This window comes from Neovison vison, chromosome 13 (genome assembly GCF_020171115.1).
Source record: "Neovison vison isolate M4711 chromosome 13, ASM_NN_V1, whole genome shotgun sequence".
Taxonomy (NCBI): Eukaryota; Metazoa; Chordata; class Mammalia; order Carnivora; family Mustelidae; genus Neogale; species Neogale vison.
In genome coordinates, this window is record NC_058103.1 from 106,728,843 (window position 1) to 106,755,020 (window position 26,178).

General features: G+C 38.1%; 1 protein-coding gene across 2 annotated transcripts in view; it reads right to left on the bottom strand.

Annotated features, from left to right (window-relative positions):
- Positions 1-25,856, bottom strand: part of CLPX (caseinolytic mitochondrial matrix peptidase chaperone subunit X) — a 44,721-nt gene extending 18,865 nt beyond the window's left edge. The window contains exons 1-6 of one of the 2 annotated variants that reach the window (XM_044232246.1): positions 25,592-25,856; positions 11,918-12,078; positions 10,833-10,950; positions 3,818-3,972; positions 2,118-2,277; positions 466-507 (exon numbers count right to left, since the gene is read on the bottom strand). In XM_044232246.1, the coding sequence (XP_044088181.1) occupies positions 466-507; positions 2,118-2,277; positions 3,818-3,972; positions 10,833-10,950; positions 11,918-12,078; positions 25,592-25,670 (715 nt within the window). In that variant the 5' untranslated portion in view covers positions 25,671-25,856. The remainder of the gene's footprint in view (positions 1-465; positions 508-2,117; positions 2,278-3,817; positions 3,973-10,832; positions 10,951-11,917; positions 12,079-25,591) is intronic. The other variant, XM_044232248.1, reaches the window with a different exon arrangement.
- Positions 25,857-26,178: the final 322 nt, after the last annotated feature.

Sequence of the window (26,178 nt, forward strand, 5' to 3'; positions counted from 1 at the left end):
AAAGCTAAAAGATAACCTGCATCCCCTAAAATTTCTGGTACATATAAGCAGGCCAACTCTAACTGTATGGGGGAAAAAAAGATAAAATAGCAAGTTACAGATTAAAAAAAAATACTATTCCTGTTAATATGCATGCAGGTCTATATTTATAGAGAAAAACTGTATATATTTTATTTCTCTGCACTACACTTTAAGAAATATCACAACTGTAAAGATGTTTATGTTACAAATATCTGAAGTAACCCAACATACACAAACTACACAAATTAGCCATGAAAAACTGTTACAAAGTTATATATAAAAATATACCACGTATCATAAACATGTTCATATAACATACAATATCTTTCTTGGTAATACATGAGCAAATAGAGGTCTACCATTGTTACTGCTGATATACTTCATTGAGTTAAATCTCAAAAGGAAGAATTATTCCAGAGGAGGACCTGAGGAGAGGTGACTTACTTGTAAATCTGTACTCATCCTCCCGTCTTCTTATTTCTAACTCTAAGAAACGACAACATGAAAATATGTATTTGTTTAGTTTAGAGGAACAAACAAGGAATATCTCACTTCTTGCCCTCTTTCAAATATACATAAGAATGTGTTCATTGTTTTTGTAGCTTTTAACAGTATGAAAGAATCTATATGTTACATCCTTTCTATATTAAAAAAATCCAAATGTATTAACAATGGATGTCCAATTGCTAACATTCACACTTGTCAAATTCTAAGGTGGTATTTAAAAAAGGGTAGTCTTATTTATTTAAGTCTTCAACAAAAGTTTAAATCCCTCATACCATAAACACACCATTTGCCTTCCCAACCTAGAATGGAGTACTATTGATTTGCTGACTGAAGGGACCAGAACATTTTCATTTTTTTTCATGACTAGACAGTGCTATTTGGATTCCATAAACATGAAGATTCCATGTCTTCCATTATTATGGCTTATACGTTCTATAAATAAAAAACTGATACTACCATATAACTATCTTACAGTAAGTTCAACAAGTGAACTGTGAGCCAGTAAGTCACCAAAAATAAAAGATATTATATTTTTATAATATGTAACTATTCAGAATTCCCTCAAATTAGAAAATGATGAGTTAAAGAATGTAAAATGAGAGATTACAGGGGCGTCTGGGTGGCTCAGTCGTTTAAGCATCTGCCTTCAGCTTGGGTCATAATCTCGGGTTCCTAGGATCAAGCTCCACATCTGGCTCCCTGCTCAGTGGGAAGTGTGCTTCTCCCTCTGCCCCTCCTTCCCCCTGCTTGTACTCTCTCTCTCAAATAAATTTAAAAAAAAATTTTTTTTAAATAAATAAATAAAATAAAATGATAGATCATAGGCCTAAGTAAGAAATCAGGGCTCCTCACCAATTAAAAATAAACACACCTTTAAAAATTTGCATTTTACTCTATTCATAGTTGTTAAAATTATCATTCTATTAATATAACATTATTATCTACAGTGAATTGAGATTATAAAATGTATTGTATATTAGAATCTTTTATTAATAAGAATTACGCAAATCTGCCTTATACTCTGCAGCTGGGCCCTAAAAAGTAAAGAATGCGAGATATGTTCTGTGATCTATCGTATTGTCTATCTTCTATATATCTCTATCTTCACATATCTCTATCATCTATCATCTATCTTCATATATCTATCATCTATCTTCATATATCTCTGACCAAGACATATGACGATTCAGTCATGAGGAATTAGTTGTGGTGAAGTCTACAATTCGAAGATGGTGTCTCAATCTCTATTCTTGTGACTTTCAAACATTTTTCACTGAGAAATACATTTTACTCTGTGACTCAAAACCCATCCACGTATGACTGAAAATAAGTTTTATGAAAGAATATGTAACTACAAATTAATGTATTCTGCTATTTTCTATTCACACCTATTAACCTTTAAAAAAAAAAAAAAAAAGCTGTTGGCAATCTACCAGAATGATTTCATGATCCACTAATGGAAAGAGGCCTGGACTTTAAAAAATGCTGTACTATACTAAAAGCATTTTAGAACAAAAGCAAGGAGTTGCAAATAAGTATTTCCTCTAAGCACAGTAATCACCATTTTGGTCAGTTATCAAAACACTAACCTCTAGGTGTTAATGACGTCTGCTTCTCAACCTCTGCTTGCTGTCTCAGATTAGCTGGGATATTGTTATATATTCTCTTATAATGATTGTACACAGCGACTGAAAGCACCTTCTTAGCAAATGACTGGCCAACAACATACTTGTCGAGGTAGTTATAAATCTGAAAAATGGTTATTAATTAATTACTATGAGCTATCACAAACACACACACACATTAAATTATGCTCTGAGCACATTTGTTTACAGTTTTAAATTTGTACAAAGACACATCCAAAACAAAATGCCAAGGTATGGCCATAGGTTATGGCCATAGTGCATGGTATCTATGTAACAATGATTCAGAGTCCCCAAACCTAAGCGGACAAAACACAATTCATTTGTTCTTCAGCTTAGCAAAGTATCACTGTACTCTTCTAATGTTCTGTCAATTTCTATTCTGTACACAATGCCATTAATCCTAATCCTAATTTTTTAAAAAGTTAATTATTAAAGTCACTTAGAATAACTACATATGCCACCATGGGTCTAACAATATCACCATTAGTGTAAAATCATTAAAATAAATCCTTTCTATACCTCTCTCAAACATAGGAATAATATTCTTCACAAAAATAACATATAAAACTACCATTTTCAAAAAAGCATTATATAACTAAAGCCATTACCAGCATGTGTATGTTTGAATATTCACAAACAGTTTTTTCTCAGGCATTAACTTTAAAGCTACTCATTTATCTAAATGGCAATCAAAAAAACTTTACTGTTGGAAATTAAAGCTCTGTCTCATACTTGGATATTGCTAACAGCCTGGAACCTGGGGTTTACTAATAGAAATTAACTGTTAATATTAACTTCCAAAAATAGTTAAATTACCTATTTTTGAACTCTGATGTCCAAAGTCTACACAAATCAGTGGAGGATATAAAGGTTAATAGCTATATTTTTCATTACACTATTTATTTTTACATGACAAATTCTTTGGTTGCTGACCATATGCATTTTATTACAGTTTTTTAAAATCCTGATTCCTCACAAATTATATCCATGAATTATTAAATCGCCACAGCACATTTGGAGGTAGAGATAAATGCACTGGTGTCTTAATACAGCAGAAAAAAGCTACACTGAGGCAGAGGGTAAGAAATAATCTAAGCAAGCAAGTAGCCAATGGAGTGGGTGATATACTCTGCCATGCTTCATATGGCCAGATCACAATCCGAGACTCTTGGAAGGAGCCCCCACCACAAAAGCCAGAGCACTATACAGGACATCCCTGACACACAAGTCGTGAAAAAATTACTTGCTTCCACTGTTAGACTGAGGCTGCTTTATCATAAAGTAGACTAATTTACGGGGAGAAATTGCAGGCTGGTATTATTTAGGGGCCCAAACTAAGAAAAATATATCCATAGCTGCTCCATTTTATGGATATAATTTTAGATTAATTTAGTATTAACACTATTTTAATCATCCAACTATATTTCATTGTTACTGAATGCCATAATCATGACAATGGACTCCATACCTAAATTCAAAGTATCAAAATTCAAGTATCAAAAAGAATTGAGCCAGATATAGTCCATTTTAAGAGTTTAAGACTTGTTTAGGTACTAGTATTAAGATCCAATATAAATTAGGAGAGGAGAATAATGAAATGTTTTCAAGATAAAGTGCTTAAAGGACTAAGCTAAGACTTATACCTTCTTGGGGGGAGGAGGTGGTTTCTGTTGGAATGCCAATTTTACAGCTTCTGCTGCTGATTCAGGTTCTTTAATTATGCTTTTCTTTGAGTCTGCTTCAGATAGTACAACAAAAAAATGATGACATTTTTCACACTTCACAAAACGGGTGGATGCTGTAAAAGGAAAGAAAGGTCAGCCAAGGAAAAATAATTTAAATAGTGTTTAACCTTACAGACTCATGGTAAATGAAAGCTATGTACTTGACAAAAAGTAGGCTGTAATTCTCTCCACTAGCCACAACAAACAACTTAGTTTATATAGCCACAACAAACAACTTAGTTTATACCTAAGATAGATGACACAAATAGACAAGTTCAGTAAATCATTTTGTTGATTTTCCACTAGGTTCTTCCATTTTGTGATATACTTTATTAAGAGAAAAGACTGGCTGATGTTCTTTCAACTTCCATTCACTAAATTTAATTTAGAAAATAACCACTAGAAAAATATTAATCATTTATTTTACTGAGATACTTGAATGAAAAAAATGTGAAAAGTATCACAAATAAATTCTTCTATTTTTCTAAGATTTTCTTATGAAAAATTTCAAATATACACAGAAGTTAGAAGAGAGAAATCAATTTCAATCCCTAAAAATGTGAGGAAAAAAAAATATATATACATATATATGTTCTTCAGGTTCTTTTCAAACCTATCAGCATTTTTAAAAACGACTTGGTAAATATATAAAACTGTTTCATGCCCTCCTTATTTTCATTTTTTTTTAAAAGATTTTATTTATTTATTTGACAGACAGAGAGCACAAGTAGGCAGAGAGGCAGTCATAGAGAGAGGAGGAAGCAGGCTCCTGCTGAGCAGAGAGCCCGATATGGGGCTTGGTCCCAGGGCACTGGGATCATGACCTGAGCCGAAGGCAGAGGCTTTAACCCACTGAGCCACCCAGGTGCCCCCTTATTTTCATTTTTTTAACAACTCCATTAGTTCCTATTTCTTTGACCTAAAACCCATTAAGAAACTAACAAAATAACATTCTCAGTCATACTGACTTAAAGATAATCATACAGCTTTTGAAAACAACACAGGAACAATTAAAGTGAGGGCAAAATATTTTGAAAAATTAAAAAATAAAAGTGAGGGTGAAAGGGTTACCTCAGTATCAATGCATCAGCTACAGAATATCCTGTGTTAAGCCAAAGGTCATTTCCTTTTTTTCTCTCTCCTTCTAAAACATACCTATGGGATACAGGTATATGGACATATACTCTTATATCTTCTCCAAGCTTAACTCTACCAATGTAACCAGGGACCTTGGAAAGCACAGAAGAGACTCTCACACAGATTACTAACAGATACAGAGCAAATGATACACAGGAATTAGTTATATGTTGGTAGGTCTGGGTAATACATTTTTATGTTACCTTTGTGTAATCTAACTAGATAGCTAAAACTGCAAAGAAAAATAATTTTTTAAAACCATGAGAATCTCTGAAGGGGTATGTGCACCCCAATGTTTATAGCAGCAATGTCCACAATAGCCAAAATAAGAGCCCAGATGTCCACTGACAGATGAATGGATAAAGATGTGGTATATGTACACACACACACACACACAGAATATTATTCAGCCAACAAAAAGAATGAAATCTTGCCATTTGCAATGATGTGGGACAGAACTAGTCGGTATTACGCTAAGTGAAATAAGTCAGACAGAGAAAGACAAATATCGTATGATATTACTTGTATGTAGAATTTAAGAAACAAAACAGATGAACATAGGGAAAGGGAAGGAAAAATAAAAGGAAAACTGAGGGAGGAAAACCATAAGGAGACTCTTAACAATGAATGACCTGAGAGTTGCTGGAGGAGAGGTATGTAGGGGGTATGGGGTAACTGGGTGATGGACATTAAGGAGGGCACTTGATGGAATGAGCACTGGGTGTCGTACACAACTGATGAATTACTGATTTCACCCTCTGAAACTAGTAATACAGTATATGTTAATTAAATGGAATTTAAATTAAAGAATTAAAAAAATAAACTATGAGAATCTCTCCTTTGGAAATATTGTAACTACCTACCCATAAATTACCAGAAAAACTATACTGGTAAGTACACCTACCTATATCTTCATGAAATAATCGAACTTAAAAAAAAAAAAAAAAAGACAATTCTGTATTTCAAAAATAAATCTATTAAGTCAATCAATTTAATATTTATGTACATATTCTTAAACACAAAGTTAATCAAAATTACATTCTGGATAAATTCTATCAAGAAATTTTATTTTATTTTATTTTTTATTTATTTACTTGAGAGAGAGAACAAGAGCACAGAGGGAGAGGGAGAAGCAGACTCCCCACTAAGCAGAGAGCCCGACGTGCAGCTCTATCCCAGGACCCTGGCTGGGATCCTGACCTGAGCTGAAGGCAGCCACTTAACTGACTAGCAACACCCAGGTGCCCCTAGCAGCAAATTTTAAACTAGAAGAGAGATCATCCATGTTTTCTATGTACTGATCACCTACAAATACTAAAGAAAAAGACCAAGCTATTCCAAGTACCTTGGATTCACACAAATCCCAATACCTTATCATCATTCTCCACCAATGTGAAAGATAGTCAGTGCCTTTACTTTAAAAGGAAGCATCACTTTACAGCTATTATTAATGGTAAACAAGTCAAGGATTAAAGGGCAGAGAAGCCTCTGATCTAGTTCAGGCTGAATGATAGGAATATCTGGCTTGCAAACACAAGAACAAAATATTTCTCTAAAGAAATTAGGTCAAAGGTAAAGAGACTAAACAGATTGCATCCCTCTTTGCTTACTTTAGAAGGGTTGTTTACATCCTACTCGAATATCACAATATCAATTTTACAATGAAACATGTTCAACATATACCCACATTCAATTTTATTTATCAAAATGCTACTTTGGAAAAAAAAATAATGAGCACTGCAATGTTTATTTTTTACTCCTGAAGACAAGTGGCAAAATCTAATTTTGTTAAATTATCAGGGAATAAATAAACCACTTTCCTTTAAATGATTACTACAAGCACGCTACTGTATTCCTTCATATGCAGAATACTAATCCCAGTAGACACCCTTGTATAGTGTAACAAAAAGACAACCTCAGTAAAAACTTTCTCAGATTTGTTTAAATGAAAGTTCATGACTTTTAACAAGTTTCAGGGTCCAACATGAAATCTCTAAACCAAACAGAAAAGTTTAATTCCTACTGTATAAGACATGTAAGTACAGTAAGCCTTCAAAAAATACTATGTACATAAAGAACAACTAAAGGTTCTACCTTAAATAAAAGTGGGGAAACTATTCATGTTTGACAAGTTACTTAAAAGGCAAAAATACCTAAAGAACAGTATATATGAGTACTTATAATAAAAAATTTCTTAGATATGGGTAAGCCTGGGTAGCGCAGTTGGTTAAGCGTCTGACTCTTGATTTCAGCTCAGGTCATAATCTCAGGGTCATGAGATGGGAGCCCTAGGTCAGGCTCCATGCTGAGGGTGGAGCCTGCTTAAGTCTCGCTCTCTCCCTCTCCCCGCTTGTGCTCTCTCTGCTCTCTCTCTCTCTAAAAAGAAAAAATCTTAGATATTATTTCAATTTCTGATGATTTTCTATGCATCATATTGCTACCTATAAAAATGTTATTTTATTTCAACAAAGTCAAACAAGAGTAATACCGCAGTAAAAGAACATAAAAATCACTACAAATATACTTGTGAAGTGGAATATATACAGAAAGGTCCATGAGCTAATAGTTTTTTACACTTCGGGAAAAGAAACGAAATTCAAATTTCAGTGTCTATATGCAAAATTTTAAAGGAACACAGCGAACCTCATTGATTCACATTGTCTCTAACTGCTTCCCACTTTAACAGCACAGGACAACACAGACTACAGGGCCCACAAAGCCTAAAATATTTACTATTTGGTCTTTCATAGTGAAAGTTTGCTGACTCCTGCTATACAGTATTTAAAAGGAAAGAACTACCTACAGAATAAGAAAAAATATTTAAATCAAATCTCTGGATAAAGGTCTAGTACTCAGAATAAGAATTCTTTCTTCTAACTCAACAACAAAAAAAGATAAAAGATCAAAAAGTACATAAAAAGATGTTTATGAGCCAATAACCAAATAAATGTAGATTCAAACAAAAGGAATAACTTGCGCTTCACCAAAACTCTTCAATTTTCAGTGAGTAGACAAAGAAGATCCTCAGCTTTCAAAAGAGATCTGTATTATGGGTCAGAAAAATCAAGACAGGTAGGCCATATCTCACTGTTGGGGGCCTATCACTCCCATGCAGTAAAGTTCCAGAGGACAGGATAGTGTCATGTTCATCTGTGTTTATTTTCAGGACCCTAGTAGTGGCTGTCTCAACAGATGTTGGCTTACTAAATTACCTCTAAGTATCCCTACTCTTCTTTCTTTCTTCCCCATTCTCTACTCCCACATTCCACCTCCCCAATTAGAATTCCCAAAGGAAACAACCTCAGCCTTGAGTTGATTAAATAACATTAGAGTTGGGACGCCTGGGTGGCTCAGTTGGTTAAGCAGCTGCCTTCGGCTCGGGTCATGATCCCAGCGTCCTGGGATCGAGTCCCACATCGGGCTCCTTGCTCGGTGGGGAGCCTCCTTCTCCCTCTGACCCTGCCTGCCACCCTGTCTGCCTGTGCTCACTCTCATTCTCTCTCTCTCTGACAAATAAATAAAATAAATAAAATCTTTAAATAAACAAACAAATAAATAAATAACATTAGAGTTTTTCCCACTCTTGGTCTCATTGTTAAACATACATATTCTAGGATACCACTCAACATCTAGAGAATCTCATCTCTAGGGAAGGAGAGAACCTGCATGTTTAACAACCACTCTCAGTGATTAATACAACCTGCCAAATTTTGAAAACACTGTGTAAAAGGAAAATAAATTTAATCTCAATAGGAGCCAGTTTAACCCTAGACAATTCCAGCTGCTAAAAATGTATGAGAGAGGGGCTCCTGGATGGTGCAATCGGTTAAGCGTCCAGACTCTGTTCTGGCTCAGGATGTGATCTCACGGTCATGAGACTGCCCCGTATCAGGCTCTGCGCTCAGCACAGAATCTGCCTGAGATTCTCTCTCTTTCTCCCTCTGCCCCTCCTGTGTGCTCTCTCTCTCACTCAAATAAATGCATAAATGTTAGGAGGGGGGGGAAGTATGGGATAGGAACTTCTGAATAGCAAATCACTGCTCTGTGACCTTGGAGGAGTTAAACTTGCTAAATCTTAGCTTCTTCACTTATAAAAATGAGGATATTCTCATTTTTTTGTCCTGACAGAAATAAGACTGTGAGAATAAAACTGTACATACTGGCATTTATTAAATATTAGTTTCTCCTTTTTTACTCTAAGGAAAGTTTGCTCTAAGGTTTACTTTAAGGAAAGTTTACTCTAAGGAAAGATTTCAATCTACAAAGACTGAAATCTTTCTCTGGAAGAAAAAAAAAGAATGAACTTTTTTTTTTTTTTAAGATTTTATTTATTTATTTGAGAGAGAGAGCACAAGCAGGAGGAGTGGCAGAGGGAGAAGGTGAGGGAGGATACCTGCTAAGCAGGTAGCTGGACATGAGGCTCGATCCCAGGACCCTGAGATGACCTGAGCTGAAGGCAAATGCTTAACTGAACCACCCAGGCGCCCCAAAAAAGATAAAACTCTTGATTAAAATCTGTTAATATGACACTGCCACTATGAACTGAACAATTCTCAGACCTCTTATAGTTCTATTATATCACACCAAATTTGTTAACAGCAAACGTTATTTGGAAATCATAACATCCTGTTCTTTCATTTTATTTTGCAACCAAATTAGTTTTCTTTCAAACTGATTCTTCTCTTTGCTCTCTTGCAAGGCAACACCACAAAGAAAATCTCAAACATTCTACCTATAGAATGGAACTTATTTTTTTTAAATATTTTATTTGTTTATTTGACAGACAGAGATCACAAGCAGGCAGACAGGCAGACAGAGAGAGGGGAAGGGGAGAAGCAGGGTCACTGCTAGGCAGAGAGCCCGATGCAGGGCTCGATCCCAGGACCCTGGGATCATGACCTGAGCTGAAGGCAGAGGCTTTAACCCATGGAGCCACCCAGGTGCCCCTAGAATGGAACTACTTTAAAAGTCTTTCCAAAACTGTAAAACCATGCTGCATATAACAGTATTTTTTTTCATATATTGGCCAATTAATATTAATGATAAATGTGAAACTGTAACTGAAGTCTTAATATTTGGGTTCGAATACAGAGAGTTCTCTCCAGCTAACCATGAGAAACTGAAACTTGTGCCAAAGCCCACTATTGACCTTTTCACAGTTTGACTATATGGGAAGGCTGACATGGTAGTACAATGTAATTTACTCCTGAATCCTTACCAGTAACTCTGATCATGTAGGAAATGAGTTATCTGATTCATGAAACAAAGATATGTAGTAGCATCTTTGTATCCAGAGAGAGGCTCTGACACTAACAGCAGAAGTAGGACTGTTGATTTCTTCCTTCTCTAGGTGTCTGAATCATTCATAATTATCATACACTTTCTAGAATTGAGGGCTTGGCTCCTGTGGTTACTCAGAGAGGAAAAATACCTTAATGTGTAAATGACTGACCTATCTGACAATATGAGATACTCAACGGGTTATTTCAAGTATAGAGTAATAAACTAAATAAATAAGTCTTGGTTCTCCTACAGCTTAACATAATACTCACAAAATTCAAAATTTGGAATAAACACACACACACACAAAATAAAGAAGCAAATAGTTTGCTTAAATTATTTCTTATACCGCCATGCAAAGTATTACTAGTCCTGGGATTTTTAGTTATCTGGTGAACATAAGAGAGAATCAGTAATGTTCAGAAAGAACATTACTCTGGTTTATATAACTGATATATTTCTATGCAGTCTATGATTTATAGACAAGGTAGAGAAAAAGAACAGAAGCAATACTTACACACAAAGGTCTCTACATGAGTGCACAAGTCGCCACACTTAGGACATCTCAGCTGGTTTCCACCTTTCCCTGAATTCCCAGAGCTTGATTTTTTACTGCTTCCCTCACTTGCTGATTTCTAATGTTAGCAGGGGAGACAAAGAGAGAATGCCAATATTACTTTGACAACCATTTTACATGTAACTTAAATATAAGGAAGATAGGTTGTAATTAATCTTACAATTTTCATAATTTCTAGAATGGAATTATTAGTACAGTATATATCTCTGCTACCATTGGTATCAAAGATCTATTTACCAGAACAATAAAACCAGTCTAGTAAACACATATATTTATCTGTATTTCTTCTTCAAATAGTATGACCCAGCATGTATAAACAGATTTCTTTCCATGACTCAATAAACACTACAAAAAAAAAGTTACTACAGGTAAAGTACATTTCAGTGAAATCGAATTGGGAGTTATTATCATGATAAGTAGTGACTCCTAACTTTACTCATCTCTAAAATGGGGATAATTTTAAATACTTTAAAGAATCACTGTCAGGATTAAGTGTAGATATGAAAGCACCTAGCATTATGTCTTGCATATAACATTAACTCGAGTGTTAGTGAAATTCTCATAATAAAACTGGTAATAATTCACTGACCCAATACAATCACCTATCATCTACTTGCTAACTACAGAGTAATCCAACATTGAGATAGATACCAAAAATTTTTAGGTAGAGAATGAAGTGGGGTTTATACTACCATGAATTGTTTAGAGTTGTGTGAAAGCAGGAAATGATGGCTATTCCTAATTTACTCCTACAGAGCGCTGACTGCATAGATTACTTAATGTAGCTTCTTTATTACTTTGGAGTGTTAGGAATTTTACCTACTGCTAAGTGCAATGCTTATAAAACTTTTATGGTTGAAACTAAAACACAGAATATAATTACATAAAATTCTTCACATCATTTTATATATTTCATATTTCCTACAGAAAACAAAAACTGACAGAACAGAGAATACTATTATTACATTCAATTGCTTGAAGCAAAGAACTCAAATATGTATATAGACATCAACAAAGTTAAATACCTTATTTCCATCTCCAGAGCCATCTTTACTTATCCCATCTTTTGATGCAAAGTATGCTGGTGTTTCTGTAAAGGTTCTAAAGGGAGCTCTTCGTAGAATCTGAGTTTCAAAGGTCCCAAGCCTTCCTAAAACGGGTATATGAATGCGACCACAAGAGATACCTGGAAATACAATGAAATTTATTAGTCTACACATCAAATATTAATATGACTTCAATAAATTCCCTGAAAACAAATGTTCCTTAAGTATAAAGAAGGTTGAAAAAGCTTTAGTTTTCACAGCAGTAGTAACAAAATGGTAGAGAAAATTGTAACACCATCAAAGGCAAAGCCCCCTTAAAAATAGGCCAGACATGGGGCGCCTGGGTGGCTCAGTGGGTTAAATCCTCTGCCTTCAGCTCTGGTTGTGATCCCAGTCCTGGGATTGAGCCTACTCAGGCTCTCTGCTCAGCAGGGAGCCTGCTTCCTCCCTCCCTCTCTGCCTGCCTCTCTGCCTATTTGTGATCTCTGTCTGTCAAATAAATAAGTAAAATCTTAAAAAAAAAAAAAAAATAGGCCAGACCTGGGCCTACAGATTCCAGGTAAATAAAGGTGTTTCAGTCTGGGCCTACTGTTTGGAAATGAGGAAAGACCACCCAGGTTCTAACAATGAGTGGCTCTTTGAAAGTATGTGAGATAAGCAGCTCAACATCTGCCTCACCTGCAGGGGAAAAAGGCCATTTATACCATATATTCTTATTCTTACAGTATTTCTACCAATGAAAATAAGCAACTGACATAAACTCTTAGCTGTTTCTGACTACTGCGGGTAATATATGCAACAATGAAAAGAAACTTCAAATGTTCTTTAAAAGGTTATGGACTGTTGATTAAACTATTTAAATGAAATGTTTCAATCCTATAAAAAAAAACCTCAATTCAGTGAATATTGTACAACCACTATACTTTCAACTTTTTTTTTTTTTTGAAGATTTTGTTTATTTGACAGAGAGAGATCAGAAGTAGGCAGAGAAAGTGGGGAAGCAGGCTCCCCACTGAGCAGAGAGCCCGATACGGGGCTCCATCCCAGGACCCTGGGAGAATGACTTGACGCTGGGACCATGACCTGGGCCGGAGGCAGAGGCTTTAACCTACTGAGTCATCAGGTGCCCCTACTTTCAACTTTTTAACCTTTTACCATATTGTAAGTTAAAATTATTAAAAAGGTAAAGGTTAATCACTGACTTCTATGGCAAACTTTTTATGTAAAGGACCAGGATAATAAGTATTTCCAGCTTTCTGGGCCTTGTAGTCTCAGTTCTAACTACTCTCTAACATGAAAACAAACAATACATAAACAAATGGGTGTTGCCAGCGTTGGTCCATGGAATCAGTTGGCTGATCCCTGGTTTTTCTCATATTAATACAAAATAAACCCCTAAATAAATCAGACAGTGGCAGAAGAGTCACACTGCATACTCTAAGGCAGCATTTCCCAAGCATGTTCCCCACACAAGAATATCAAATGGTCTTAGGTTAAACAAAATTCCACAGGTTTCAGTACTGAGTACTGTAGGACTACTCACAACCCTGCATAAGCTAATATACATTAATGAATCTTAATGAATAGCCAAAGAAGAAAGTTTCCCAGCAGTATCAGAGCACGGTTAGCAGTTAGCAGGTAGTAATAAAAAGGGGGCAAGGTCTTAAAGTTGATAGTTAAATAAATTTAAAAAACTAATTTTATCTCCCTCATTTTACTCCCTGCAAAATTCTCAACTCAGGCTTTAAATTTTTATTTCTATACCTGTTAGGTCTTTTAAGAGATTATACACAGATGTACACATTGTATCCAAACACAAAAACTGGTTTAAAATTATGTCCTCCAAGAGGCAGCTGGGTGGCTCAGTCAGTTAAACATCTGACTCTCTACATCAGCTCAGGTCATGATCTCAGGGTTGTGAGATTGAGCCCTGCACTGGGCCCTGCGCTGGGCATGGAGTATAATTTAAGATTTGGTCTCTCTCTCTTCTACCCCTCCCCACTCCCTCTCCCTCTTAAAAAAAAAAAAAAAAAGAAATGAACAAAATAAATAGTGTCCTGCAAACTACTCAAAAGCAACTGCTTAGGGCACCTGGGTGGCTCAGTGGGTTAAGCCGCTGCCTTCGGCTCAGGTCATGATCTTAGGGTCCTGGGATCAAGTCCCGCATCAGGCTCTCTGCTCAGCAGGGAGCCTGCTTCCATCTCTCTCTCTCTCTGCCTGCCTCTCCATTTACTTGTGATCTCTCTCTATCAAATAAATAAAATCTTTAAAAAAAAAAAAAAAAGCAACTGCTTAGTTATATAACTGACTGATTTTTTATTAACTCCAGTTTTCCAACACATTTGTGTACACTGTTAGAACTAGGGTTTTTTTTTTTAAAGATTTTATTTATTTGGGGCACCTGGGTGGCTCAGTGGATTAAAGCCTCTGCCTTCAGCTCAGGTCATGATCCCAGGGTCCTGGGATCGAGCCCCGCATCGGGCTCTCTGCTCAGCGGGGAGCCTGCTTCCTCCTCTCTCTCTCTGCCAGCCTGTCTGCCTACTTGTGATCTCTGTCAAATAAATGAATATAATCTTAAAAAAAAAGATTTTATTCATTTATTTGACAGAGAGAGAGAGATCACAAGTAGGCAGTGAGGAAGGCAGACAGAGAAGGGGAAGCAGGCTCCCCGCTGAGCAGAGAGTCCGATGTGGGGCTCCATCCCAGGACCCTGAGATCATGACCTGGGTCGACGGCAGAGGCTTTACCCACTGAGCCACCCAGGCACCCTAGAACTAGGTTTTTTTTTTTTAAGCTATTTATTGCCCTAGCACATCTCTAATCCCAAAAACACAAAAGTAAAAACATCAAACTTATCAGGAAAGATATAAATAAATTGTCTCATCTCTATATAAATTCACAAGCAGCACTAAAAAAGGATTAAGGTTTATGACATACTAGTCCTTAATTCATAGGCTGGAAAATTTTGCTTAACACTATTAAACTTGAAATTAATATTAAAAAAATAACTACATTTGATGTTTTCTTAAGTGATGTTTTCAAAAAACATTTCAAATTTTCTCAAGTGTAACATTTCCTTTTTTTTTTTTTTTTGCAGTAAATGATAGCCATTACTCTCATTAGAATGAGATTTAAGGTAGTTCATGAATTTTAAGCTACACGTTAATGTTTTTCAAAGGACATAATATAGTTTAAAGACTGTCAATCTAAAAAGCAAATCTAGAAACAGTAATGGGGGAAAGAACAGATGAAATCAAGAATACAGAAAGTTAATGGACACTAAGGCTGGGTGATGGGTATTTAGGTGTCCCTTGTTCTATTTTATGTGTGTTTGAAAACATCCATAAATTATGGAACACTACTCAGCCATCAAAAAAATGAAATCCTGCCATTTGCAACAACATGGGTAGAACTAGACGATATTATGCAAATTGAAATAAGTCAATCAGAGAAACACAATTATCACATGATCTCACTCATGTGTGGAATTTAAGAAACAAAAAAAAGGGTCATTAAAAAAAAAAAGGGTCATAGGGGAAGGGAGGAAAAAATAAAACAAGACAAAACCGGAGAGAGAGACAAACTCTAAGAAATTCTTAACATAGGAAACAAACTGAATGGGGCCCCCCGGGTGGGTGGCTCAGTTCATTAAGCATCTGCCTTCGGATCAGGTCATGATCCCAGGAGCCCAACATCAGGCTCTCTGCTCAGTGGGAAGCCTGTTTTTCCCTCTCCCACTCCCCCTGCTTGTATTCCTTCTGTTGATTTCTGTCAAATAAATAAGTAAAACAAAAAATTTTTAAAAATTTAAAAAAGGAGACAAACCGAAGGTTGCTGGAAGGGAGGGAGGTAGGAAGATGAGGTAACTGGGTGATAAACATTTAGGACACAATGTAATGAGCATTGGGTATTACATAAGAGTGTTGAAACAATGACCTCTACCTCTGAAACCAATAGGTTATATGTTAATTAATGGAATTCAAATTTTTAAAAAATGGAAAAAAAGAAAATATCCATAAATCAGTATGAATGGTAGAACAGAATAATTTATTATAATCTAATAATTTATTATAATTATAATCTACATAACAAATATAACTTTTTATTGAACCTTTACAATGTATTCACAAAAAAAACTACAATTACAACAAGCTTTACATAAGACTATTTGCACTTAGATGTTTTAGAATAAAACTTAACCCTGGTATGCCTAGATGGCTCAGTCCGATAAGCGTCTGCCTTTGGCTTTGGTCATGATCCCAGGGGCCTAGGATGGAGTCGCAAACCGGGCTCCTTGCTTAGTAGGGAGCTTGCTTCTCCCTCTGCCTGCTGCTTCCCCCTGCTTGTGTGCACGTGCTCTCTCTGACAAATAAATAAAATCTTAATAAATAAATAAATAAAACTTAATCTTAAAGTATCACAGTGTATTATATCCCATTTACAATAAAATATATCTTTCAAAACACTGTTTATCAATTTACAATATCTAATGTTATTAGAAAATAAGCTGAAAGGAAATTATCTTCAGGAATTTAAGAGAAATAAAAATTATGAACATGATCCTTTTAAAGTCTACTTATTCTGAATAGAAAAAAAAAAATCAGGCTCTTTCCCCTTCTCCCTGCTCATGTTCTCTCTCTCACTCATTCTCTTTTAAATAGACAAAAAAGTTAAAAAAAAAAAATTCCTTTGCTAGCCCTGATGCAGTTTTTTTTTTTTTTTTAAAGATTTTATTTATTTATTTGAGAGAGAGAGACAGTGAGAGAGAGCATGAGCGAGGAGAAGGTCAGAGAGCAAAGCAGACTCCCCATGGAGCTGGGAGCCTGATGTGGGACTCGATCCCGGGACTCCAGGATCACGCCCTGAGCCGAAGGCAGTCGTCCAACCAACTGAGCCACCCAGGCATCCCGCCCTGATGCAGTTTTAACGTTCTGTAATCTATGGGCTGTACCAAGAAGATGCCATAAATACTACACCAGTGCTTCTCAAACTTGAGCATGCACCAGAATTACCTGAAGAGCTTGTTAAAATAAAACAGACTGCAAAAAACAAACAAACAAACAAACAAAAAAACAGACTGCAAGAAATATTTCCTGGTTCTGACTCAGAAGGGCTGAAGTTGGACCCAAGAATTTATTTCTAACAAATTGCCAGGTTATACTAATGATGATGGTCTGGGCACTACATTTTTTTTTTTAAGATGTATTTATTTTAGGGGTGCCTGGGTATCTCAGTCATTAGGCGTCTGCCTTAAGCCTGGGTCGTGATCCCAGAGTCCTGGGATTGAGCCCCGAATTGGGATCCCTACTCCTGTTTCTCCCTCCTCTGCTTGTGCTCCCTCGCTGTCTCTCTTTGTCAAATAAATAAATAAAAACCTTAAAAAAAAAAAATTATTTATTTTAGAAAGAGAAAGCATGGTGCACGCAAGGGGGCAGAGGGAGAGGCAGAGAAAGAATCTCAAGCAGACTCCCCAGTGAGCATGGAACCCCACAAGGGGATCAATCCAAACCCTGAGATCACGACCTGAGCCAAAACACAAGAGTCGGACACTCAACCAACTGAATCACCCAAGCAACCTTGGGAACGACAATCAATCAATCCATCTATCTATCTGACAGAGGGAGAGCACGCATGCACAAGTAGGGGGAGCGGCAGGCAGGGGGAGAAGCAGGGTTCCCGCCAAACAAGGAGCCTGACACTGGGCTTGATCCCAGACTGCAGGATCATGACCTGAGCCAAAGGCAGACACCCAACCGTCTGAGCCACGTAGGCATCCCAGGGAACTACACCTTTTAAGCCACCATACTCAACAGTTTAAATGATTACTTACTCACCAAGGTTATACAATCTTCACAGAAATCACTGTAGTCATTAGAAGTTTGAAACATTTTTTGTGCCATGAACTCCTTTGGGAGTCTGGTAAAGTGTATGGATGGACCCCTTCTCAAAATAATGTTTTTAAATGTACAGAATAAAATACATAACAAAGGAAACCAATTTGAAGTAGCTATCAAAATATTTTTAAAATATGCTTTTTGCCAACATCATACTCAATGGTGAAAAACTAAGAGCTCTTCCCCTAAGGTGATGTCCATTCTTACCACTTTTATTCAACACAGTATTGGAAGTCCTAGCTGTAGCAATTTGACAACATAAAGAAAGAAAAGGCATCCAAACTGGTAAAAAAGTAAAACTCTATCTGCAGATGACCTGATACTAAATATATAGAACTCTGAAGACTGCACCAAAAAGCTAGAATGGATAAATGAATTCAGTAAAGTCACAGGATACTAAATCAATGTACAGAAATCTGCTGTAGCCCTCCCTGTATGCTAAAAAATGAAGCAGCAGGGGTGCCTGCGTGGTTCAGTTGGTTAAATGTCTGCCTTCAGTTTGAGTCATGATCCTGGGTCCTGGGATGGGGCCCTTCACCAGGTTCCCAGCTTATCAAGGAGCCTGCTTCTCCCTCTCCTGCTCCCCCTGCCTGTGCTACCCCCTGCCACCAACAAAATAAGTAAATAAAATCTTTGGGGGAAAAAAAAAGCAGCAGAGAGTTTAATTAAAAAAAAAAAATCCCATTTACAATTGCACCAAAAACAATGAAATATCTAGGAATAAACTAAACCAAAGAGGTGAAAAGACCTATACTCTGAAAACTAAAAAACACTCATGGGTTGGAAGAATACTATTAAAACGTCCATACTACCCCAAAGCAATCTACAGATTTAACGCAATCCCCATCAAAATATCAATAGCATTTTTCAAAGAACTAAAACAAACAGTCCTAAAATTTATGTGGAACCACAAAAGACCCCAAATACCCAAAGAAATCTTTAAAAAGAAAAAGAAAACTGGAGGTATCACAATTCCAAACTTTAAGTTATACTACAAAGTTGCAATAATTAAAACAGTATGGTACTGACATAAAAAGAAATACTTAGATCAATATGGAAAACCCAGAAATAAACCCAAATTATATGGCCAATTAATCTTCAATAAAGCAGGAATGAACACAAAATGGGAAAAAGACAGTCAACAAATGGTATTGGGAAAACTGGACAGCAACACTTGAGAGAATGAAACTGGGCCACTTTCTTTCACCATACACAAAAGTAAATTCAAAATGGATTAAACACTTAAATGTGAAACCTGAAACCATAAAAATCCTTGAAGAGAGCACAAGCAATAATTTCTCTGACATCAGCCATAGCAACATTTCTCTAGATATGTCTCCTGAGGTAAGGGAAATAAAAGCAAAAATAAACTATTGGGACTGCATCAAAATAAAAGTTTCTGCACAGTGAAGGAAATAATCAACAAAACTAAAAGGCAACCTGATGAATGGGAGATTTTCATTCCCAAATCACATACGGATAAAGGGTTTGTATCTAAAATATATAAAGAACAGATACAACTCAAGACTAAGAATATATAATCCAATTTAAAAATGGGCAGAACAGGGGTGCCTGGGTAGCTCAGTGGGTTAAAGCCTCTGCCTTCAGTTCAGGTCATGATTCCAGGGTCCTGGGATGGAGCCCCACATTGGGCTCTCTGATCAGCGGGGAGCCTGCTTTAGTGGGGAGGCTGCTTCCCCTTTTCTCTCTCTGCCTACTTGTGATCTCTGTCAAATAAATGAATAATTAAAAAATTAAATTTTAAAAATGGGCAAAACACATGAACAGACATTTCTCCAAAGACGACATCCAGATGGCCAATACACACACAAAAAGATGCTCCATATAAGTCATCATCAGGGAAATTACATCAAAACTACGATGAGATCACTTCACACCTGTCAAATGTCTAAAATCAAAAACCCAAGAAAACTACAGGCATTAGCAAGGATTTGGAGAAAAAGGAACCCTCTTACGCTGCTGGTGGAAATACAGCCACTGGTACAGCCACTGTGGAAAACAGTATGCAGTTCCCTCAAAAAATTAAAAATAGCAATATCCTATGACCCAGTACCCACTACTACTGGATGTTTACCCAAAAAATGCAAGGACACTAATTCAAAGGGATATATGCACCCCTAGTTTTATTGTAGCACTATTTACAATAACCAAACTATGAAAGCAGCCCAAGTGTCCAACAATAGATGAATGGATAAAGAGGTTGACCTGAGCCAAAGGCTCATGCATAACAGACTGTGCCACCCAGGTGCCCCCTTAACAGCTTTTTAAATAACTACCATGATCTCAAAGTAGTGTAAAGTATACACAACAGTACCTTGAGATATGCACGACTGTTATGTGGTAAGAAAATATCTGTGATTTTGATTGGTGACAAATTCACAGATACTGCAAATACTACTGTGGGTTGTTGCCTCCATTCAAAATTGAAGGAAATACTACATTTCAGTTAGTGATTAGTGAAAATAAAATTAACAACTTCTGAATTCTATCCCTCTGGACACACTGGAGGCCTGTGAACCTCAGGAGAAAACCCCCTATAATAAAAGGGAAGTACTTCTGTAAAGTATATTTCGAAAGAATAGTTGGCAGCAACAAGAGAAGATGGTTAAAAGCTAAACCATTTACAAAACTTTTGTCATACAAATAAAACGTTGAGTTTTAGAGCAGCTGTTTTTATTTTTATTTTTTTAAAGATTTTACTTATTTATTTGACAGAGATCACAAGAAGGCAGAGAGGCAGGCAGAGAGAGAGAGAGAAAGAAAGAGGGAAGCAGGCTCCCTGCTGAGATGTGAGGCTTGATCCTAGGACCCTGGGGATCATGACCTGAGCTGAAGGCAGAAGCTTTAACCCACTGAGCCACCCAGGCACCCCGAGCACCCGTTTTTAAAAAGAAATACTAGAATAAGGTACATTGATTTTAGGGCTATTAAGAACTAGGAGAGTAATTTATTCCACTTTTAAGTATCTGAATTCCTATATTCAACCTTAAACTAAGCATTCTCTTAAAAACAGGGGCGCCGGAGTGGCTCAGTTGGTTAAGCATCTGCCTTTGGCTCAGGTAATGATCCCACGGTACTGGGATAGAGATCCAGTCAGGCTCCTGCTCAGGGGTGAATTGGCTTCTCCCTCTGCCTCTGCCTACTCCCCCTACCCACTCATGCTCTCTTTCTCTCTCTCTCTTAAATAAATAAAAATCTTTAAAATAAAAATTAAAAAATAAAAATATAAAAAAAGATTCAACTTAAAAGATGAACTGACCTTTAAATTTTAGAAATAGAGCTAATGAAAAATTTTAAATTACCATCTTTTTAAGTGACAGTATTGAAGTATATAATAATTGATGAAATGGCAAATAAAGTTAAATGCTTGCTTAACCACCTGGCCTCTAAATTCTAACAAAAATTGAAAAAAATTTCAACAAAAACAAATAATGCCAGCAACTTACATGCTTATTGCTTTTATTAATTTCAAATTTTCATTTGATTTTAATTTTTTTAAAGATTTATTTATTTATTTGACAGATCACAAGTAGTCAGAGAGGCAGGCAGAGAAAGAGAGGAGGAAGCAGGCTCCCCACTGCACAGAGAGCTGGACTCTGGGCTGGATCCCAGGACCCTGAGACCATGACCTGAGCCGAAGGCAGAGGCTTTAACCCACTGAGCCACCCTGGTGCCCCTCAAATTTTCACTTTATGACCAAGTTATTATTTCCTGAATTCTGAATACTTTTTAAATGATATATGTATTTTTAAAGATTTATCTGCAAGAGAGAATGTACCTGTACTGAGGGCGGGGGAGGGGACTGGGCAGAGGGAGAGAATCTCAAGCAAATTCCAACTCAGGCCTTGATTCCACCATGCTGAGATCATGACCTGAACCAAAACCAAGGGGGAGATGCTCAACCGACTGAGTGACCCAGGCACCCCTGAGTACTTCTGAATGAAGAAAAATAACATCACTCCTATAACAGCTTTCCTCAAGTTCAAAAATGTTTGATGAGTTTTCACTAAGGCTAGTCTGTTGGTCTGAAAAGGAATATGCCAAGAAAAGAGAAATGTTTAAGAAATAGTTCGCAGGGGTGCATGGGTGGCTCATTCAGTTAAGTGGCTGCCTTCAGTTCTGGTCTTGATCTCAGGGTCCTGGGATGGAGCTCTGCTCTATCATGCTCCCTGCTCAGTGGGGAGTCTGCTTCTCCCTTTCCCTCTGCCCTTCCCCCCTGCTTGTGCTGGCTCTCCCTCTCTAATAAATAAATAAAGTCTTTAAAAAAAAGTTTGCAGGGCGCCTGGGTGGCTCAGTGGGTTGAGCCGCTGCCTTCGGCTCAGGTCGTGATCTCGGGGTCCTGGGATGGAGTCCTGCATCGGGCTCTCTGCTCAGCAGGGAGCCTGCTTCCCTCTACCTCCTTCTCTGCCTGCCTCTCCATCTGCTTGTGATCTCTGTCAAATAAATAAATAAAATCTTAAAAAAAAAAAAAGTTTGCAATTGCAGAAATAAAGATGCGCTATCATTTATTCACTTTGCCTTATTTAATTTGTACTGTATTTAACAAGAGAGAGAGACTTAAATTCTGGCTAAAAGCTGTTAAGGTAAGCACATTACACAACTATCATGAAAATTATGGACATCAACATGTTTGAGCATCTTCACATCTTCACTTACACCTCATGAGGTGACACCCTTTCACTGGACATGGACAGAACAGAGCCAAAAATCAAGGGAGTTAACATGTGATTCCACACTTCTCACAACCAAATTCAGACCAAGTACTATCATTCAGAATTTTGTAAATGGAATCAAGCATTCCTAAATGTACATATTTATAATGCAAATTTGCATATATGAAAAGCGCATTAAAATATGTACATACTTATACATATGTATAAAAATACATACAAATTGAAAAGTATCAGAAATTTGGGTAGAGAAAATATTTAAAGTTTCTACTGTACTATAGGTTTCATATTCAATGAGAACAGTAGGAAAACACATTAAATTGAAGATACACATAGCCAACCAGGAAAAGAAAACATCCTGTATCAAGCATGACAATCTACCAAATAATTTTTCAAACTACCATTTAAAAACTTTAAAGTCTAAGGTACCTGGGTGGCTCAGCTGGTTTAGCAACTGCCTTCAGCTCAGGTCATGATCCCAGAACCCTGGGATCAAGACCCACAACCGGCTCCCTGCTCCGCCTCCGCCAGGAGCCTGTTTCGCCCTCTGACCCTCTCCCCTTTCATGTTCTTTCTCACTCTCTCTGTCAAATAAATTTTTTAAAAACTTTTTAAAAATTTCCTTTTAAGTCTAACAAATGGAAATAGAGAATAGCACTACACTTCAAGAGAGGTCTGAAATCTTATTTTTACTTCATTGTATAATTTCATGGTATAAGACTATTTTGATTAAATTTTTTGTTTACCTATATTATATTGCTAAAATTCTTAACTCTATAAGAATAACAAACTAGCTAAAATTCAATTCTGATTTTTCTTTTTCTTTTGCCTCTCTTCCTCTTTCCAAGAATCCTAAATAAAAATAACCTTCCTGGAGTTTTTTAACCTTAAAGAAAATTATTTCTATACTGCAGACTAGTTTACCCTTTAAGAGTTTCTACTATGGGGGCGCCTGGGTGGCTCAGTGGGTTAAGCCGCTGCCTTCGGCTCAGGTCATGATCTCAGGGTCCTGGGATCGAGTCCCGCACCGGGCTCTCTGCTCAGCAGGGAGCCTGCTTCCTCCTCTCTCTCTCTCTGCCTGCCTCTCTGCCTACTTGTAATCTCTCTCTGTCAAATAAATAAATAAAATCTTAAAAAAAAAAAAAAAGAGTTTCTACTATGGACAATAAACATTTTATGTTAATGAAGCCCTGAAAAAGTCTTAAATCAATGTGAAAACCATTTGCTGTTTCACTGTTATATAAAAATATTAAATTCCACAATGATATGAAGTAATGTCCCATATTTTAAGCTTAATTTGCAGCAGACACAATGGTTCAAGATCTCTGAAAACTTCTGACAAACTTATAATAATAAATGATCATATCTAAAGCCATTAAATTGTTGCTTCACCTAATTATACATTAAAATTTTAAATCAGGGACACCTGGGTGGCTCAGTTGGTTAAGCAGCTGCCTTTGGCTCAGGTCATGATCCCAGCGTCCTGCGATCGAGTCCCACATCGGACTCCTTGCTCAGCAGGGAGCCTGCTTCTGCCTCTGCCTGTACCTGCCATTCTGTCTGCCTGTGCTCGCTCGCTCTCTCTCCCTCTCTCTGATAAATAAATAAAATCTTAATAAATAAATAAAATAAAAAAAAATAAAATTTTAAATCAGTGGCTGTTCTGAAAATGAAAGAATTACCACACACCCCCTATGATTCAATTTTATGGCACAACTCACTGCAACAGATAAAGAACTCTGTCAAAGAAGTCTTCCCTGCCCAAACTGTACACAAACACACTTCACCCACTTCTAGAATGATATTATTCTTTGCCTACTTCTGTAGATTTTAAACTTGCAAATGAGGACATGTTCACCACTCTATCTCTAGCACCAAAACAGGGCCCAGTACATAGTAGAGTCCCCAAAAAAGATGTCAAATAAATGAATTTAAATGTCACTTTCAAACGGTTTCAACCCAAATTCCTGGAATAAAGACATCTGCTTGTTGAGGTTTAACAATGTCTTGAAACTAAACACTACTTTTCTGTATTACTTTACAAATGCTTCTGCCCACATTACTTGATTTAATCCCGCTTTGTGAACTAAACTGTCCCAAAATACACCTTTAGTAAATGCTAAGGGCATTTATATTAACCTAAAATACAGGAAAATGGGATTTTTTATTTATCCAAACATCCTAAATTGACAAGCCAAAATAAAACGAATTTGTCTAAAAGTGATTACACCTAGCCTCTAGTCTGATATTCGTAGATCTGGGGAAGAGGAAAATGGTTTCTTTTCCGGAATCTCTTGGCTGGGATGACACTGTTTAACAGCTCCTGATCAACAGAAAGTAAAGGTAAACAAGCGCCACACTTAATAAACTATATCGGACCGTCAAGTTGGGAAAACGGGCCAAAGACTGCTGAGACATTTAAGTACTTCAAAAACAGTTTCTGCGATAATTTCCCCAGTCACCCCGGCTGCTTCCCTACGGGCCGCGAGGTTTCCTCGGCGCCGAGAGGGTTGGTTGTGAGCCCTGCTTATGCCCCGGCGTAAGCGGCCGCACAATGACAGTGACACGGTGGCTCTCGCGCGGCCTGCGCCCGGGACGGCCGGCTCCGCGGGGCGCCCCAACAGTGGCAGCCCCTCACCCGAGTCCTTCCCGGAGCACCCGACAGGCCGGAAGGGAACCCGGCCCGACTCCGCAGGAGAAGCCGCCGCCGGGCTGGGAGGCAGTAGCCGGCGGACCTCCGAGTAGGGTGTGGGGACACTTTTTAAGGAAAGGAGCATTTCGTGCCTCTTCCAGGGTTTCTGCTAAGTGGCCACATTCCGGCCCCAAAGTCAAGAGGCCTGAATGCGCGCGGGCGGGGGAGCACAAGGGATTTACTTCGAATCTAAGAACCAGCTGCCCCAGAGGCTGGCAAAGCCCCATCCCACGAGGAAGGCGGGGGGGCAGGCGAAAAGCCGCGCGTCCCCTCACACCCTCAGGGTGGGGCCAGCCTCTTGCCCTCCCCGGGATCCCCCCCGCGGTTGGTATACTCGCGGGCCACTACTGGCTCAGGTGAGGAACTACTTCGTTACCTCTCTGCGCGGAGGCCAGCGAAGAGCTGATGAGCCGCGCGGCGGCCGTGCCGCAAGTACAAGCGCCGCAGCCGGACATCTCCGCTGGGCCTAGGCCGGGGCTTTGCCCCCTGTTGGCCTCCGGGTCTCAGCGGCCCGACTCCTATACGCAGGGCGCGCTAACTTGGCTCCGGACCCTCCCGCCGACCCTAGGCTCAGTGCAGAGTTCACCCGTCTGGCAGCCAGGCCTTCGCGCTCTTCGTACCCGACTGCCGTCTACTCAGTAGAGTAGACACTTAACCCCCCTCCCTCCCTCCCTTCCCCTCCTCCTTCCCTTCCCCCCCACCCCCCCTCCGCCTACCGGGCCCGGGGAGCGTGCGCGCGCCTGCGTCCTAGGCCTAGGGAGGGGGCGTGGGCACGCGCTGCGTGTACATGCGTGATACACTGACGAGCGGCGAGGGGAAGGGGGCGGTGACCTGGGCGCCAATGAGCACGTTACGGCCGGCGGCCAGCCCCTGTTGGGACAACTACAATTCCCGACATGCAATTCTCCCAGAAAGTCCACTTATCCCAACATCGAAAAATATGCTAAGGACGCTCAGAGATGC